Source organism: Esox lucius, chromosome 2 (genome assembly GCF_011004845.1).
Source record: "Esox lucius isolate fEsoLuc1 chromosome 2, fEsoLuc1.pri, whole genome shotgun sequence".
Lineage (NCBI taxonomy): Eukaryota > Metazoa > Chordata > Actinopteri > Esociformes > Esocidae > Esox > Esox lucius.
Window position 1 is genome coordinate 18891638 of NC_047570.1, and position 19929 is coordinate 18911566.

The 19929-nt window shown below is 40.3% G+C and overlaps 1 protein-coding gene across 1 annotated transcript in view; it reads right to left on the bottom strand.

The window, feature by feature from the left end:
- The window catches only part of dusp22a (dual specificity phosphatase 22a), a 41672-nt gene that overhangs the window by 20187 nt on the left and 1556 nt on the right, over positions 1–19929 (bottom strand). The window contains exons 2-6 of the mRNA XM_013138403.4: positions 19827–19860; positions 17399–17481; positions 14698–14747; positions 6077–6151; positions 5832–6003 (exon numbers count right to left, since the gene is read on the bottom strand). Coding sequence (XP_012993857.1) covers positions 5832–6003; positions 6077–6151; positions 14698–14747; positions 17399–17481; positions 19827–19860 — 414 coding nt within the window. The remainder of the gene's footprint in view (positions 1–5831; positions 6004–6076; positions 6152–14697; positions 14748–17398; positions 17482–19826; positions 19861–19929) is intronic.

A 19929-nucleotide genomic window follows, 5' to 3' on the forward strand; every position in this document is an offset into this window, starting at 1 on the left:
GAGCTGTATAAAGTAATTATCTGCATGCTGATTTTACAATGTGGTGATTTTCCAAAATAGATTTATAATTTTCAGTACTTTGCAGTTATACTCTAAATTATCCTCTAATTATGAGCTTGTAGAACAGATCAGAAGGGATTTTAGACCATTTCTCCAGAAATAATCGTACCAGATCCTTGAGATACTCCAGTCTTACTTATGGACTGCCATCTTTATTTCAAACCATAGGTGGTCATATTAATATACAGTGGGGAGAACAAGTATTTGATAGACTGCCGATTTTGCAGGTTTTCCTACTTAAAAAGCATGTAGAGGTCTGTAATTTTTATCATAGTTACACTTCATCTGCGAGAAAAAGAAAACCAGAAAATCACATTGTATGATTTTTAAATATTTAAGTAGCATTTTATTGCATGACATAAGTATTTGATCACCTACCAACCAGTAAGAATTCCGGGCTCTCACATATCTGTTAGTTATTCTTTAAGAAGCCCTCCTGTTCTCCACTCATTACCTGTATTAACTGCACCTGTTTGAACTTGTTACCTGTATAAAAGACACCTGTCCACACACTCAATCAAACAGACTCCAACCTCTCCACAATGGCCAATACCAGAGAGCTGTGTAAAGACATTATGGATAAAATTGTAGACCTGCACAAGGCTGGGATGAGCTACAGGACAATAGGCAAGCTGCTTGGTGAGAAGGCAACAACTTTTGGTGCAATTATTAGAAAATGGAAGAAGTTCAAGATGACGGTCAATCTCCCTCGGTCTGGGGCTCCATGCAAGATCTCACCTCGTGGGGCATCAATGAACATGAGGAAGGTGAGGGATCAGCCCAGAACTACACAGCAGGACCTGAAGAGAGCTGGGACCACAGTCTCAAAGAAAACCATTAGTAACACACTACGCCGTCATGGATTAAAATCCTTCAGCGCACGCAAGGTCCCCCTGCTCAAGCCAGCACATGTCCAGGCCCATCTGAAGTTTGCCAATGACCATCTGGATGATCCAGAGGAGAAATTGGAGAAGGTCATGTGGTCTGATGAGACAAAAATAAAGCTTTTTGGTCTAAACTCCACTAGCCGTGTTTGGCAGAAGAAGAAGAATGAGTACAACCCCAAGAACAACATCCCAACCGTGAAGCATGGAGGTGGAAACATCATTCTTTGGGGATGCTTTTCTGGGGACAGGACAACTGCACCATATTGAGGGGAGGATGGATGGGGCCATGTATCGCAAGATCTTGGCCAACAACCTCCTTCCCTCAGTTAGAGCATTGAAGATGGGTCGTGGCTGAGTCTTCTAGCATGACAACCACCCAAAACACACAGCCAGGGCTCCGTAAGAAGCGTCTCAAGGTCCTGGAGTGGCCTAGCCAGTCTCCAGACCTGAACCCAATAGAATATTTTTGGAGGGAGCTGAAAGTCTGTATTGCCCAGCGACAGCCCTGAAACCTGAAGGTCTGTATGGAGGAGTGGGCCAAAATCCCTGCTGCAGTGTGTGCAAACCTGGTCAAGAACTACAGGAAACGTATGATCTCTGTAATTGCAAAGGTTTCTGTATCAAATATTAAGTTCTGCTTTTCTGATGTAACAAATACTTATATCATCCAAATTAATTACTTAAAAATTATACAATGTGATTTTCTGGATTTTTGTTTTAGATTCCATCACTCACAGTTGAAGAGTACCTATGATAAAAATGACAGACTTCTACATGCTTTGTAAGTGGGAAAACCTGAAAAATCAGCAGTGTATCAAATACTTGTTCTCCCCACTGTATGATATGGTATAATTACATTAAATATCATAGCTTCTTAAGAAATGTTGCATGAAATATGCAATGGAAAAACAATGAAATCGAAATCCTATTATTTTCAGATAATTGAATTCCCATTTAATCCAAAAATTATATTTTCAACATTAACTAGTAAATGCTGTAGAAGCAGTTCCCTTATTTCACCACTTGGCGCTGTGTGTACATACGATCATGTATGCATACATGGTCATGGATGTGTACATGGTCATGGATGCGTACATTTATCAAGCAGAGGTTCATATTAATAAATCCCACACTTGTGTGTACACACACTTGATAAATGTGACTCCAGGCTTTTATATTTGTTGTTTGCCCTCAATAACGTATTTTATCTGGCAACCATTTATAATTGCCATGGAGGTGGTGTCTAATTGTACATTTGGAGACCCTTAGATGCATCCAAGCATGGTGAATCAGGGCATGATCAACTTCTGTCCTATAGTAGGAAGGTTCACCACTGTTCTAATGACTCTGCACTTATAGAGCCTGAACAGTGGCTAGTGGCATGTTAAGGTCTTTGGCAATTATTTCTTTTTTTCTACCCTTTGCGTGATTTATGAAGGTCAGCAAACATTTGTCTCCTTTTATTTGTGAGTTCTTTGTCTTTTCCTGTGGCTGTAGACCACAAATGGACTTTGAATGCATGTTACCTAATTTTTATTCCCCACTGAAACAGGAAGCCATAAAAGGCCACAATACAGTCCTTAAGACTGACACTGTTAATGCAGAATTTGTTAGATAATTCTATTAATTTGCCAATACATTTTACACACCCCTTTGCCAATACATTTTACACACAACCCTTTGCCAATACATTTGACACAAATCTCTACACAATTCTATTTATTTAAAATTAGTATTTCTTTCTCTTTCTTTTTTTTTTTTACAAAATATAGTCCATTACCTGTGTGGTACAGTATCTCACAAAAGTGAGTACACCCCTCATATTTTTGTAAATATTTGATTATATCTTTTCATGTGACAACACTGAAGAAATGACATTTTGCTACAATGTAAAGTAGTGAGTGTACAGCTTGTATAACAGTGTACATTTGCTGTCCCCTCAAAATAACTCAACACACAGCCATTAATGTCTAAACCGCTGGCAACAAAAGTGAGTACACCCCTAAGTGAAAATGTCCAAATTGGGCCTAATTAGCAATTTTTTCCCTGCCCGGTGTCATGTGACTAGTAGGTGTTACAAGGTCTCAGGTGTGAATGGGGAGCAGGTGTGTTACATTTGGTGTCATCGCTCTCACACTCCCTCATACTGGTCACTGGAAGTTCAACATGGCACCTCATGGCAAATCATTCTCTGAGGATCTGAAGAGGAGAATTGTTGCTCAACATAAAGATGGCCTAGGCTATAAGAAGATTGCCAAGACCCTGAAACTGAGCTGCAGCACGGTGGCCAAGACCATACAGCGATTTAACAGGACAGGTTCCACTTAGAACAGGCCTTGCCATGGTCGACCAAAGAAATTGAGTGCACTTGCTCAGCGTCATATCCAGAGGTTGTCTTTGGCAAATAGACGTATGAGTGCTGCCAGCATTGCTGCAGAGGTTGAAGGGGTGGTGGTCAGCCTGTCAGTGCTCAGACCATACACTGCACATTGCATCAAATTGGTCTGCATGGCTATCATCCCAGAAGGAAGCCTCTTCTAAAGTTGATGCACAAGAAAGCCTGCAAACAGTTTGCTGAAGACAAGCAGACTAAGGACATGGATTACTGGAACCATTTCCTGTGGTCTGATGAGACCAAGATACATTTATTTGGTTCAGATGGTGTCAAGCGTGTGTGGCGGCAACCAGGTGAGGAGTACAAAGACAAGTGTGTCTTGACTACAGTCAAGCATGGTGGTGGGAGTGTCATGGTCTGGGGCTGCATGAGTGCTGCCGGCACTGGGGAGCTACAGTTTATTGAGGGAACCATGAATGCCAATATGTACTGTGACATACTGAAGCAGAGCATGAAACCCTCCCTTCGGAGACCGGGCCGCAGGGCAGTATTCCGACACGATAATGATCCCAAACACACCTCCAAGACAACCACTACCTTGCTAAAGAAGCTGAGGGTATAGGTGATGGACTGGCCAAGCATGTCTCCAGACCTAAACCCTATTGAGCATTTGTGGGGCATCCTCAAACGGAAAGTGGAGGAGCGCATGGTCTCTAACATCCAGCAGCTTAGTGATGTCGTCATGGAGGAGTGGAAGAGGACTCCAGTGGCAACCTGTGAAGCTCTGGTGAACTCCATGCCCAAGAGGGTTAAGGCAGTGCTGGAAAATAATGGTGACAACAGATTATTGACACTTTGGGCCCAATTTGGACATTTTCACTTAGGGGTGTACTCACTTTTGTTGCCAGCAGTTTAGCATTAATGGCTGAGTGTTGTGTTATTTTCAGGGGACAGCAAATTTACACTGGTATACAAGCTGTACACTCACTACTTTACATTGTAGCAAAGTGTCATTTTTTCAGTGTTGTCATATGAAAAAATATAATCAAATATTTACAAAAATGTGATGGGTGTACTCACTTCTGTAAGATACTGTATATTAATTCAAGCCTTTTTCAATAATCTTAATCAAGGTAAGTAATTTTGAAGGTGACTGTAATTACAGTAAGCAATCTACACTCACCTATAGGATTATTAGGAACACCTGTTCAATTTCTCATTAATGCAATTATCTAATCAACCAATCACATGGCAGTTGCAAAAAAATATTTCTATAATGTTTTGATCAATGCCAGTCGATAAGCTAAAACAAACTTATTGTCATTTCAGTTATTTCTTTCATGACTGATTTAGCTAGAAGCAAGTGACATGAATGTTAGTCAGCCTGCAAGGCCATCATTTTGGATAGAACAGATAACCAGTCCTATCACAACTAAACCACAAGAGCTATAATCACTGGGTTATGTCTGGGGCAACATTCCTAATTCAGGAGGTCAACCACGTTTTGTCTAATTTAATGTGTCTCTGACTGTCCCCATGTTGAAAAATAAGGGAGTTTGTCAGCTGTTACATTATATTAGAGCTATATACACTCACCTAAAGGATTATTAGGAACACCTGTTCAATTTCTCATTAATGCAATTAACTAATCAACTAATCACATGGCAGTTGCTTCAATGCATTTAGGGGTGTGGTCCTGGTCAAGACAATCTCCTGAACTCCAAACTGAATGTCAGAATGGGAAAGAAAGGTGATTTAAGTAATTTTGAGCGTGGCATGGTTGTTGGTGCCAGACGGGATGGTCTGAAAATTTCACAATCTGCTCAGTTACTGGGATTTTCACACACAACCATTTCTAGGGTTTACAAAGAATTGTGTGAAAAGGGAAAAACATCCAGTATGCGGCAGTCCTGTGGGCGAAAATGCCTGGTTGATGCTAGAGGTCAGAGGAGAATGGGCCGACTAATTCAAGCTGATAGAAGAGCAAATTTGACTGAAATAACCACTTGTTACAACCGAGGTATGCAGCACAGCATTTGTGAAGCCACAACATGCACAACTTTAGGCTCCTTAGTGCCAATTGGGCATCGTTTAAAGGACACGGCCTACCTGAGCATTGTTTCTGACCATGTCCATCCCTTTATGACCACCATGTACCCATCCTCTGATGGCTACTTCCAGCAGGATAATGCACCATGTCACAAAGCTCGAATCATTTCAAATTGGTTTCTTGAACATGACAATGAGTTCACTGTACTGAAATTGCCCCCACAGTCACCAGATCTCAACCCAATAGAGCATCTTTGGGATGTGGTGGAATGGGGAGCTTTGTGCCCTGGATGTGCATCCCACAAATCTCCATCAACTGCAAGATGCTATCCTATCAATATGGGCCAACATTTCTAAAGAATGCTTTCAGCACCTTTTTGAATCAATGCCACGTAGAATTAAGGCAGTTCTGAAGGCGAAAGGGGGTCAAACACAGTATTAGTATGGTGTTCCTAATAATCCTTTAGGTGAGTGTATACACTGTGTGTGTCTGCACCTACCTCTTTGACTTGAGTCATCTGGTACTCCTGTAGTTGTTGTTGGAAGCCATAGTTTGGGCCTACAAAGGAACGCACCGCCTTGACAGCTGACAGACACTCCTCCCAGCTGTAGGAGGTGACGGTCATGAGGTAGGCCACCACAAGCGTAGTACTCCGGGACACCCCCGCCAGACTGCCGGATGGGAAGTGTTGGTCAGGTTTGGTCAACAGAACGCTAACGGTTTATGGTCAGGTGCTATACGTACCAGTGCACAAGACAGGCCCCTCCATTTAGACGACATTCATGAATGAAGCTGATGCACTCTTTGAAATGCTGCGATCTGTAAATACAAACACGAGCACACAAACAGCGTACTGTAAAAGGTCTGTTACAAACCATTAGGATAAGGACTGGCGTATCATAGGCAAGACCAGACATTAACATCTATAAACAGATTGCAGGTCACACTATATGGGATATGAGAAACAGGAAGAAGTGAAACTGAGTAAAAGCAATATATATCCCATATCTGCACAAAACAAGTCCTTTCAATTAGTTTCACGTTAATGATACTGCCCACAATAGACCATGTATCTGTGCACACATTTCACATCATTGGGAAGTCCCCAGCACAAGATGAAGAGAGAGTGGAAGTGATGGGTCTTTTACCCGTGTGGGTGTTGTGAGGGTGGAAGTTTCATAGTCCTATGTTCCGCCCTCTAAGGTTTCTTTGTTCAGTAGCATACTTCAATGAACAGGAGAGCCTAAAATTAAATTGAAGTACATGTCCACAAGTATTTGGACAGTTCTGTATTCCAGCACATTGGACTGAAAATGAAACAATTAAGAGGTTCATGCACACTGTCAGCTTTAATTTAAGGGTCTTTACATCCATAATTCATGAACTGTATTTACAGAGATTTTTATAAATATTCCCCCCATATTAGAGGACCAAAACTAATTGGACAACTGGCTTCTCAACTGTTTCTTGTCCAGGTGTGTGTGGTAGCATCATTACTTTGTACATAAGGTCAAGAGATGATTCTAAGAGTGGCATTTGGTTTATGTTGCTGTGGTCTCTCAACATGAGGAGCGAAGTGTCAATGCCATTTAAGCAGGTCATCATGAGGCTGAAAAATCTGAATACATCGATCAGAGACATTAGGCACATTGGGCTGTTAGTCATGCACAATGGTTAAGAAATGAAGAAGCAGGGACACACCGGGGAGCTCAGCAATGACAAACAACCTGGTAGACCACAGAATGTTTTAAATGTTGAACAGATCAAAAGCAATCTCCAAAAGCAGGCAAAGATATATCAAAGAGTATCATAAAGAAAAGACTACACCAACATAACCTCACAGGGTTTACCACAAGATGCACACCACTGGTAAGCCTCAAGAACAGAAGAGCCAGGTTACAGCTTGGTAAGAAGTGACGAATTCAGGAACAGGAAAAAGGAATGTGTGGTGAAAGAAAGGAACTGCACAGGATCCAAAGCATACCACCTCAGCTGTGAAACATGGTGGAGGTAGTTTTATGGCTTGGGCATGTACGGTTGCCACTGGAGCTGGTCTTCACTGATTATGTGACTGCTAATGGCAGCAGGAGGATGAATTCTGAAGTTTACAGAAACATCTTATTTGCTCAGATCCAACCAGCGGCTGGTAGTTCACCTTCAGCAGGACAATGACCCCATCATAAAGTTAAAGCAATCAAGGATTTTTTAGGGGCAGAAAGTGGAATGTTCTTGAATTAGTCAAACACCCAACCTGAATACTACTGAGTTTGCACCTGCTAAAGACAAGGTTGAAGGTAAAACTGTACGGAACCAAACAGAAACTGCAGATGGCTGCATTATATGCCTGGCAAAGCATCACCAGCATAATGTGATGTCTATGGATCGCAGACTTCAGGCAGTCATCGAATGCACAGGATTTGCAACCAAGTACTAAACACGATGAATTTAAGATGATGTAAATGTGTGTAATTACTTTTGGTCCCCTAAACTGGAGAGGATAAAAAGGGTATAAAATACAGTACACAGTTTATTGATCGATAAATAACATAAAAGCTGACAGTTTGCACTTCGTAATTGTTTCATTTAAAATCCAGTCCGATGAGGCAAAGAGCCAAAACAACTTGTGTGACTGTCTAAATACTTATGGACATCACTTCTTTTCTCAGTCTTAGTGAACTAACATTTTCATTCAAGAAAGACAAACAGGTCAGTTAAACAAGTTCCACGCCCTCTTCAACAGGGACAAAAGAAGCCAGCCATTACAGCTGAGCTCCCCCAGACAACCCCTCTTCAGACTATCCACCGCAGATGTGCTGTCTGCACTGTGCAGGGTGAAAGCATGCAAGGCTGCTGGTCCTGATGGCGTCCCGGGGCGTGTGCTCAGAGCATGTGTTGGGCAGCTGGCTGAGGTCTTTACTGACATTTACAATCTGTTAGTGGCACAGGCGATTGTCCCCACCTGCTTCAAAACCCCACCATTATGCCAGTGCCAAACTGCCTCTAGTCTGAACAACGTCCGACTTGTCGCACTCACCCCCATGATCACAAAGTTCTTTGAAAGACTAGTCCTGGCCCACCTTAAATCCAGCCTCCCCCCACTACTGGATCCCTACCAGTTTGCCTACCGGTCGAACAGATCTAAAGAGGATGCCATCACCACAGCTTTACACTCTGCCCTGACCCACCTGGACAAAACCAACACCTATGCGAAAATTTTGCTTATAGAATTTAGCTCAGCATTCAACATGGCATGTAATATTTTTCTATTCGTTTTGTGAATAATTATTTAGCCTAATACATTTGGCTTCAGTAAAATAATGTAGATTTACATTTTTGATTTACATTTGATGAATTAGACTACACAATAAGCTGAATCTCCTATTGGTAACCCAACGGTAACCATGTGATAAGTAGCCTATATCATTTGTATTATGTTTAAATAATAGCCTAATTAAGTTTTCATTCTTCTGGGAATATCGCGCATTCATCCATTGATGTCATGCATTCAGTTAGCGGTGATTATCACCTGGGTACCATTTGGGTACCAACGCTAATTGGCGTGGGCTATTGGCGGATTAAGCTGGAAAATAGGGTAAAAAAAGAGGTAAATAGTCTCTAAATATTTTCTCTTCTTCAGTTTAGAATTCCGACAACGGAACAATGTAATATACGCCTATTTAGGAAAAGGTGTTGCTTTCAAAATGGCAGGTTTTATTTTAATTACAAACTCAAACACCAATTGGCATAGGCATTTGGCAGTTCTAGTGTTAAATCAGTGTTTTTCTCCAGAGAGGAGCTCATTAATATCAGGGAAACAACTCCTGTGGATTTGTTCCTGGATTTTCTCATAACATCCGTTGAATTACTGAATATTCTGGTCAAAGCTACAGTACATCTGCTCTTTGTGAAGCAGTGAAACGCCACCAGAGAGGTAAGAGTGCCGGGGAGCTGGCATGTTCTAGGCGCCGGGGTGCAATCACTCAGCAATAAACTGGACAAACTTCACTCGCTGTTGGGGAAAAACAGAGACCTGATCGCCTTATCTTCCGCCTTGTGTTTCACAGTATCATGGTTGTGTGAATCTAAACCTGCCTGGTTTGAAGCAACAGATGATCTGTGTACATCTCAAATGCACTGATTGGGAAATGTTTAGGTCTACCACTAATGGTCTGGATGAGTACACTGATGCTGTGACTTCATACATCAGCTTCTGTGAGGACAGCTGCGTACCAACACAGACCATGGTGAGCTACAACAACGACTAACCCTGGTTCACTGCCAAACTCAGACGGCTGTGTTTGGTAAAGGAGGAGGTGTTCAAAAGCAGGGACAGAAACAATTACAGAGAGGGCTAAATACAGCGTTGGTAAGGTAGTGAAAGAAGCTGACCAGCGACTCTGCTTCTGTTTGTAGAGGCCTCCAACAGATTACCAACTACAAGCCTAAATCCCCCCACTCCATTAATGACCTACAACTTGCCAATGGCCTGAATGAGTTATATTGCAGATTTGAGTTCTACTCACATTCACCCATCCCAATCACCCCCACCATTGGAGCCCATACACAATCACCCATCCCAAACATCCCCAGACTATTAACAGACTATTCATAAGACAGAACCTCTGGAAAGAGGTAGGGCCTGACGGTGTATCCCCATCCACCCTTAAGCACAGTGCAGATCAGCTTTCTGCTGTGTTTAAAGACATCTTCAACACCTCATTGAGGACATGGTGCATCCCAGCTTGTTTTAAGTCCTCCGTCATCATCCCAATCCGCAAAAAGCCAAGGATCACAGGACTTAGCGACTACAGACCCGTTGCTCTGACCTCCTTGGTTATGAAGTCATTTGAGCATCTTGTACTGTCCCACCTCAAGACCATCACCGACCCTCTACTAGATCCACTGTAGTTTGTCTACAGAGACAACAGGTCTGCGGATGACGCAGTCAACATGGCTCTTCATTTCATCCTCCAGCATCTGGACTCGCCTGGAACCTACGCCAGAATCCTGTTTGTGGACTTCACTTCCACATTCAACACCATAATTCCAGCTCTGCTCCAGGACAAGCTATTTCAACTGGGAGTGCCCAAGTCCACATACAGGTGGATTACAGCCTTCATGTCCAACAGAAAGCAGCACGTGAGGCTGGGGAAGCACCTGTCTGAGCCCCTGACCATCAGTACCGACTCCCCCCAAGGATGGACTATTCAGTGCTCTCCCCTCTGGCAGAAGGCTGGGGTTAATCAGGACCAAAACATCCCACCACAAGAACAGTTTCTTTCCTACAGCAGCAGAACATGCCCCAGAACCAAATTGACTACAGCCCGCTCCCAGCATACACATACACAACCCTTAACGGACAAATCTACATTAGCCTGTATACAGTAGGTGACTCCTATATTAACCAGTATAGGCTACTACTACATTAGCAAGTATACAGTAGGTTACTCCTATATTAACCAGTATAGGCTACTCTTACATTAGCCAGTATACAGTAGATTACTCCTATAAAAATAGTAAAAAAATAAATAGAACAGTAATTCCTGACACACAGACTACATCTCCTCCCAGACAGACTTTTTGTGCTCACACTTCTGCTTGTCCAGGTGTATTTTGTATTTTTGTCTTAATTCAGTGGAATAAAGATTAGAAAGCAAACTAAGAAAGAAGCAAGCGGTGTCCCTGACATTATAACCACTACCAACATTATGTCTTTAGAGATCATCTTCTCGTGTTGTCATACAGCATGCCCCAAATCCATTTAAAGATGATTGGATATGACTATCACCCAAATCCCTCTATCACTCCTAACACTATTGGGAAATAGAGTTGAAGCATTGCGCAATAAGAGGGCCATGTGGTGGCGAGCATTGTTTTCTAACAGCAAAGGCTGCTAGGTTACCCAATCACCCCAACAGACAGGGGCTAAAATAGATGGATTGCCCTGCACCCCTTCCCCGCCCCCTTCTAACTTGGAGCAAACGTTTGCTAAAATGTCTCCTCAGCACTTCTCAGTCTTTCTGTCCCAGTGGTTTCCTGCTATCTGGTTAAAAGTGCAGAAATATATCATGTGGTGATTATTTGTGGTTTAAGAAAGACAAAGACAAATTATTAGGATATTATTCACAAATGACAGCTGAAATGACAGCAGCATAGCAGAGAATTGCGAAATACAATACATAGCTAAAATGATTTAAGAAAGATATTGCAACACTTAAAGTTTTTGATATTTGGTAACTGAAGATATGTCAACTAATTGTATAAATTGAGTTGGGGTCAGGTCCAGATCCTACAAAAGCAATCTGACATAAACTCAGAGATGCAAGAGAGAGGATGGGTCAGGTGCCCACATACAGAGCTCGGTCTTTTTTAATGCTCCCCAAAAACACTACACAAAAAAAGGCACTTGCACATCAATGTGCTCTTTGTGAAATATGGGAAAGGCAAAAAATGACAGACAGTTGTCAACAGTTCACAACATAGAACTGAATTGATTGAACCTTCAACTTACTTCAATACATAGGAGTAGGCCAACACTAATCTCAACTTTCATTTGAACACATTTTTATCCTTTGCTTGTTTGAGGCAATAGCAAAGACAATGACAACTACATATTTTGATATTTATGGCCAAATACATTGGAGCTCTGTTTCTGTTCTCTCTTTGCAAAACCAACATAACAGCTATTTACACCCAATAGGCACCTGCAACCTGTCACAGTTGAAGTGAATTACAGTGATGTGCAACCCCAGAAATGAATGTATATCTGATCTACATTTCAAAACTATTTCAACACTATTGATAGATAAAGTGGATGTCAAGAGTCTATAAAGTCTATCTTATTGAAAAATGTTTTTAGTTTTTTTTATGTAAAAACTTAAATCAAGACAAATCAACTCTGACCTTTTCCAAGTTTAATAAGATATTGTAACTAACAAAATGTAAGTGGAAAAGTAATATTTCTACAAGCAACTGTCATTACCTTGGTTGCATAAGTGTGCACACCCTGTATAATCAGGACTGTAACTGTTCAGATTAATCTATTAACACTCCAAATAATGCACAACGGTAATTAAACATCACCTGACATTGTCTGAAATGATTCTGATTAGCCCTAAATGTCTACGTTTCTTGGTTGCATACTGAAGAGACAGCCATGGTCCACAAGCATGTAACAAAAGATCTACAGTAAATTATTATTGAAAAGCCCAGAACATGAGAGGAATGTAAAATAATTTTGAAGGCATTACATTTATCATGGAACACTGCAAAGACCATCATTAAGAAGCAAAGGCAAGGTGGCATCACCAGGGTATTGCAAAAATCAGGACGCCCCTCCAAAATGTATGATAGGGTGGTGAGGAATCACACCAGGGATGTTATTAAGAGGCCAACAGCAACCATAAAAGAGTTGCAAGAATGTATAGGAGGAACTGGGCACTCCCTGCATATTACCACCACTGAGCGTATTCTCCAACAATATGCTCTTAACAGAGGAATGGTTTAGTGGTTTGGCTGCAAACACTCCTAAGAACAACATTGTAATTGTAATCCATGATGGAGGATGCATTATGGTTTGGGGCTGCTTTGCCGCCATCCCAGTCATTGTAAGAGGCTGCCAGAACTCTGACATAAGTTATTTATGTCAAAGATCACTAAACACTAGATATTCAAGCTGGGTGCCAAAAGAAACTGCACTTTTGAAGAGTTTTGTTAAATAAATGATTGCATAGTGTATATTGTTTTAAACAAGGGCACTATTAAAGAATTATTAAGATTAAACAATTTCTCTGATAATGTACATAATTACAGTATTTTTCATATGGAAATATGGAAACATGGAATAGCTGGAATAGGTGCTAAACGAATGGTCCTACGATTACTTTAGCCTTGGGCTTCTGTTGGGGACACCGGAGCATGGTCTGTGAATGCAGGGGATGCGGAGACATGTTGAAACAAGAACCGTGACAGTTAGCCTGTTTTCCCAGCCTAGGGATTGTGACAGACAAGCACTATAATAGGCCTGGTGACCGAGGCATGGCAGGATGTCAGAGCAAGGCTTCCTTCCTGACGCCTGCAGACCAGTGGTTGCAACAGGGGGTGGAGACAATAAGCCCCTCCGAAAACCTATCAACAACAACACACCCTGCTCTCCCGAACCATGATCTTCCATGAGCCACTGTCATCATCAGTATCATCATCATCATCTCTCTGTCCTACATTGCTGAGAAGACAAGTTACTGACACACTGACTGGTGGAATCATGATTGGCTTGCTTACATGGCACTGGTGTGATTAACATTAGGGAACTGCCTGTCATGACACTCTCAGTCAATCGTTTCCAGGAAAACATCTGAACAGCTCCAGCTCAACACAGTCGTAAAATATCTGGGCATATGTCTGTTTCACAGGATTTCTCTCCAGGTATGAGAACCAATGTAGAACACTGCAGCCTGGTTGCAATCCATACGGCACCACACAGCCTGCTACAATTGCAGAGATGTGCAATAACTCATGAGGATAGCAGAGACAGAGCAATCTGAAAAGGACACTGCAGCCCATTGGAACCAAAAGCCCATAGGCACCTCATCATATGATCTTTCAAATTAATGTGGGGCAGAAAGGATATGAGTAAAAGACAGAAGAAGGCATGGGTGGTTTGAGAGAACACAGACAGTCAAGCAGAGCTACGGGGAACCCTTTGCGTGTTGCAGGGACACTACCAGCAGCTGTCACTTCACCAAGAGAGATATCACAGGGTTAGCATGTGACGCTAGGGGAACTCTGAACCCAATTGTAATTTTTCACTCAAATAACCTCGTGACCTAAAAGACACGTGTTAGGTATGTCTTAGGTATTTTTACCTTAGGTATTTTTACCTTAGGTATTTTTACCAAGCGGGTATTATCCCCTTGGCCACTAAACATTAGAGCGAATTAAAGAATGTAATGTTTTTATCCACTGATAGAGACCTGAAAAACAAACAAACATGAGAACCAGACACAGACGTCTGTCTAGCTGGTCATTTAACACACTGTTGAAATGGAGTTTACAGAAAAACACTACACCCTCTCATGCCAAGCCAGTAAAGTCCGACAGACCTCTGTCTTTTAGATGATCCTGCCTTTGTGTCTGTTATTTTAACTAATAATCTACTTCTTGGTTGGGTGTCAAATCCTGCAGCCACAACCTGAAAAGTGATGACATCAACAAATGTTTTCAGAGAGAAAAAAAATGACCCTTGACATGAGTCATGTCATCTTCACAGGAAAGAAAAGGGAAAATTGATCAAGATGGTAGCTTGGTTGTGTTTGTTTCTTCAACAATTAATGGTGTGCGAGTGTACACTGTCTGTGGTAACTCACAGGTTCTGGCTAGATGCATCAGCTGCATGGATGCACAGGTAACTAATATCCTGTAAGACAAAAAACAGAAGTAGAAATCCATTATTGCATCATGAATTACAGTATGGAGAGGCAGAACTTTGACAGAGGCTTATAACTAGCTAAACAGAACACAATGAATTAAACATTAAACTAATTTATATAAGACTGACATACAATGGGTACAGAATGTCACCACCCCCTTTCAAAATGTTCAACTTTTGTTGCATTACAGCCTGACCACTGTACGTAGGTATCCTGTATGCAGTCGATAGGCCTACTGTAAGATCTTCAAATTATTTCTGAGATTTCTCATTTCAGATGTAATTTGTAGTCTTTTAAATCTTTCCTTGTTTATAACAAAGACATAGTTACACCTATATTTGTAGTTAACTTTCAAAGTTATCAGAGGTCAAAGAAACAAATTTGGTGCTTGCCTAGAGAGCAACAAGGGGAACCCTACATCGCTATTGAGGTTTTTAATTCTGAAAACTTTGGTGACTTCCATGCCATCCCCAGGGAAGGACAGCTCTTGCTAAGCCAAGTCATTGCTCTTCTCCATCCTGTTACCACAGCAGTGTCCCAGCCCATTATCAGAAAACCTCCATTGTAAATGGTATCTAAAATAACTCAATGCTTGCAATTTATTTTATTTTTTTTCTCTTCTAGCATTGACAAATGTCGTTTCACTCAGGTTTATTTACTAATACGGAATATGGTGGTTGTCCCATCTAGCTGTGCATCAATCTTTATTGGAAGCAAAATCTGGAAGTCGCTCTAGATAAGAGTGTATGCATAATGACAAAAATTACGTAATCTTGATTCAATGTTTAGCAGAGATTTTACATGTACAGTGCATTTGGAAAGTATTCAGACCCCTTCACGTCCTCCACATGTTATTGTGTTATAAACTTCATTAATTGAGTAAATCAATTTTGGTATCAATCGCCACACTACCCCAAAATGACAAAACAAAAACAGTTTTTTAGAAATGTGTGTCAATTTATTGAAAGTAAAAAAGGTATATACCTCATGGACATGAGTACTCAGATCCTTCATTCACTGCTTTGAACAAGCGCCTTGGGAAGCAATCACAGCTTCAAGTCTTACTGGGTATACCTGCTTTGCACGCCTGCTGTTTTCGTTTTGTCAAAACAGAGTACTATGTGTAGTTGGTGAGAGTGAAGTGGTCTGAATACTTTCTGAAGGCACTCTATAAAGTGACTTTGGTATTCTAAAAGGAAACTAATAGAAACACGATTCTCCATTTAGTGTTAAGTGTCCTAATGAACTTTCCCGTAAGTTCACTAGGCCCAATGTCACAATTTTCTAATGAAATGTGAGTATCCATTGCCCCCAGCTGGTCTCAAGTGTGCACTACACTCTTTGTATACATTTGGGGTGAAACGGTTCACATAACTCACGGTTCTGTAGAATACTGTACAGTGGTGTCACAGTTTGGTTTGGCACAATTTCGATACATCAAAAAGATAAATGCCTGAGAAATACGTAATTTGTATTTAGCTTATCCATTTATTATAATAGCAAACATGGGTAGCTTGAATACCGAGGAGCATAAGGAAACAAAGAGACAACAAAAAACAGCAGTCTGCCTTTTAACAATAATTTTAAATTAGAACAGGAGTGCATAGTCCAGCAGCATATATAAAAATTAAGTCACATAGGAGTGCAATAAAATAGGACCACTATAAACATTACATCCAAAGATTAAGTAATAATTTGTACCTGAGAAAATGTATTTTCTATTTTCCATGTATACCAATAAATTCCGTAATGTATAACTTATAACGTATAAACCGCGACTTATACACAGAATAAAAAAAAAATATGTGGGTTTGTATGCACACAAAGCTACCAAATTAATGGTATGGTTGTACATGGGATATAAACAGGGAATTACGGTAAAATTAGTATTCTTGTTACTCGCACTGCCACTCCAATCGGCTATAGTCAATGAACAGAGACCAATGTTATAGAGGTTTTATCTATGACTCGTTGGCAATTGGCATTATAGTTTACAGTGAAACCAAAATGTTCCCAGACCTAAATAATACTGGGGCGTCTTCTAGTTCTGGGTCGCCAATGCTTGCCATGTTGCTCACTTTGCATTTAGCAAACTGTTAATTCCTTCATAAGAAAACTGCTGTTTTTGGTGTCCAAGCTCCTGGAGTGAAATAATGAGCGAAGGTGCTGGAGTGAAATAATGAGCAGAGCTGCATACAGCTAGGAGAACAACATTAATGTATATGCCATTGGTTTATACAATACTATTTTTTTTTACAATATATATTTTCCTAGCTCTAATATATGATTAATGTAGCTATTGTTTGTTTCACAGTGTGGACCGAACAACGCACCATGGACCCTGTACCAAACGGTTCAATACAAATACACACACAGTTTCACCCCTGGATTTGGTCAAACTACATTACAACTATGAACACAATCAAGGAATTCCATTCTGACAACAACAAAAAAGTAAATTCCCTACAAAATTCCATATTCAATGGTGGGAAGTTTGACTCATGTAAGACATGTTATTCAAGGGTATTTGTTGATGGTCATGGAAATCAGTTTTGGTTCTTGATCAGTTAAACCAGAATAAAGCCTATAAAGACGTACTAAGTCTATCTCTGTGAACACAGCCTTCTGCCGGTCTTACCTCCAGCACGGGCTTGGCATTGTTGTATACAGAGAGGATGTGGGTGATGTTGTTCTGGGACAAACTGATTCTGTTCTCGGAGTCTGACAAAAGACAGAAAATAGAAAAGACAAAAAGAAGGGGAGAAAATCAGTGACTGTGCTCAATCAATATCAATGAGAAACACAATGATGACAAGGCAATGTCATTATGAGAGAGGAAATGTGTTTAAAGGAGGGTCTAAAGAAAATATGCACTTACTACAATATGTTACTCTTAAATTTAAGACATACAGCTTTTAATTATTGAATATATATTCAATAATTAAAAGCTGTATGTCTTAAATTTAAGAGTAACATATTGTAGTAAGTGCATATTTTCTTTAGACCCTCCTTTAAACACATTTCCTCTCTCATAATGACATTGCCTTGTCATCATTGTGTTTCTCATTTTTTACTTTTGACTTTTAAAAAACATGTTTTCAGGAATTTGATTCTATATTGTACAGGAAAGTGGTGAAAGATCCAGAACCAGAGTTTTTGCTGAATGAGTAGTTGGCTGTATTCAACTAAAGAAGAAGTGACATATTTATAAATGTATTGCATGATTTTGAATCCCTTAATTTGTTTATATATGCACAGATGGATGTTAGTTGTTAGTTGTTCTAATGATACATACATTTTGTCTCTATTGAAGCAATTGTAAACCATTGTTCTCAAAGGAATCTATATATGCTCCTTCATGAAATGTCTATACACATTAAGTCTATACACAATAATTATATATATATATAATGTTAGCCTTAAGTGATAAAAGTATCATATTTGGAGAATAAAAAAGTTATTCTCTGATACCATCTATGAGAATTGTCTTTTTAGGCCATCTTTCAGCTAAGCTGCAGTACTAAATTTTTCCTCTGAGCACAGTGTAAGGGAAAGCCTGGTCCTTTAGCCATACATCTAAAAGAGCTGACTGTTTTTTTCAAAATAACAGTCATGTTTGAATACACCAATTCATGGTGGCTGATATCAGCTTCCAGTACATCCTATAACGCAAGTGCTCTAGCATTCAGGGTGTTTACAGGAGCCCAGCCAAAGAAGCAATCACATCATCACTTCATCTCAAAAAATGACAGACAGTGGTTAAATAATACTTGAATATCTTTTACCTGTGAGTGATGGAAAATCATTTTCCACAAGGAAAAATACATGAAGAATTCAATGGTTATTTTTTGTAACAAAGATAATAATTAAAGTCTTTCAAGACATTTTCAAAATGGACTGCTCAATAGGAAAGTTTATTGGAACTATCCTGTGGTGCTCGACAATATACATTTAATTCTTACTAATACAATTTTCCTATTTAGATGATCAGTCTTTGAACCAAAGCTAGTTAATTAATTTTTAAAAAGAAATATTTTCTCAAGGTTGTCAGATAAGAAAGCTGCTTAGATTTTGTTTTAACATTTCCCCTGAACCAGGTTAAACTTGAGCTTGCCCAGCAACAGCATGAGTGACTGTGTTGCTGTAATTTGGGTTGCGATCACTGGGCCTTGTCACATTGAGCTATGTTTAGTGTGTGAGCAGTTCCCTAGACCAGTATTTCTAAAAATAAAGCGGGGCAGATGTCACAATGTGGTAGGGCAGAAACTGGCTTGGCTGAGGAAGAAACATTGCCCATTATTGTGCATGATATACACTATAAACACTTGACTTAAACATTCTGTAACTTTTTGGCTAAAATATCACACTAAGTTTCTAGTATAACTAGTAAATATGGCAAATGCCTGGAGTGTCAAACCTACCTGATCCGACCCGCAATGTATCCAATCCGGTCAGTGGGTGAAAGAAGAAAAAAAACGGACAGGGGAAGAAACTGAATATACTTGAAAATATCTAATGGGACCTGTGCAGAACAGTTAACAATCCTGGATTCATAAACATTCTTGACTGTCCAGCTCGTAAAGAATCACTAAAATTAAAACTAAACAGTCAGGGAAAACATGAGATGGATGGGTATTCCTTAGCATATTTTCCCAAAAAATAAATAAAATCAATTTTCACTGCGGCCCTAGTAGAAGGCTGAATATGACCCCATGGTCACAATGAGTTTGATACCACTTGCCTAGTCTAGTCTACTGGGGGATATAGTGTGCAGCAGCATACATTTGGACACATTCGTACTTCACTGAACTAACCTTCTGATAGCATCCTTTAATCTAGGTAGCTATTGCACCCTCACTTGATACTATTGGTATCCCTTCCCTTATAACATCTGACCATACCTTACAGGTAAAGTATCAATAACACTAGCACAAGATATGAACATCAATAAGAAAATGCCTGAGTCACTTTGAAAGCCCTGGGTTCAAGCCAGCTGCTGCAGTGTGAGTGTTGCTTCTTGATTGTGTGAAACAACAGGCGTTATACAAACAGAGTGTTGTTCTTACCTCTAATATTGCCTAGGTAGAGACCATCCACAACCTACAAATTGGAAAACACAGACATTTCACTAGACTCATTAGATATTCTAATAGGAGAAGAGACATTGCA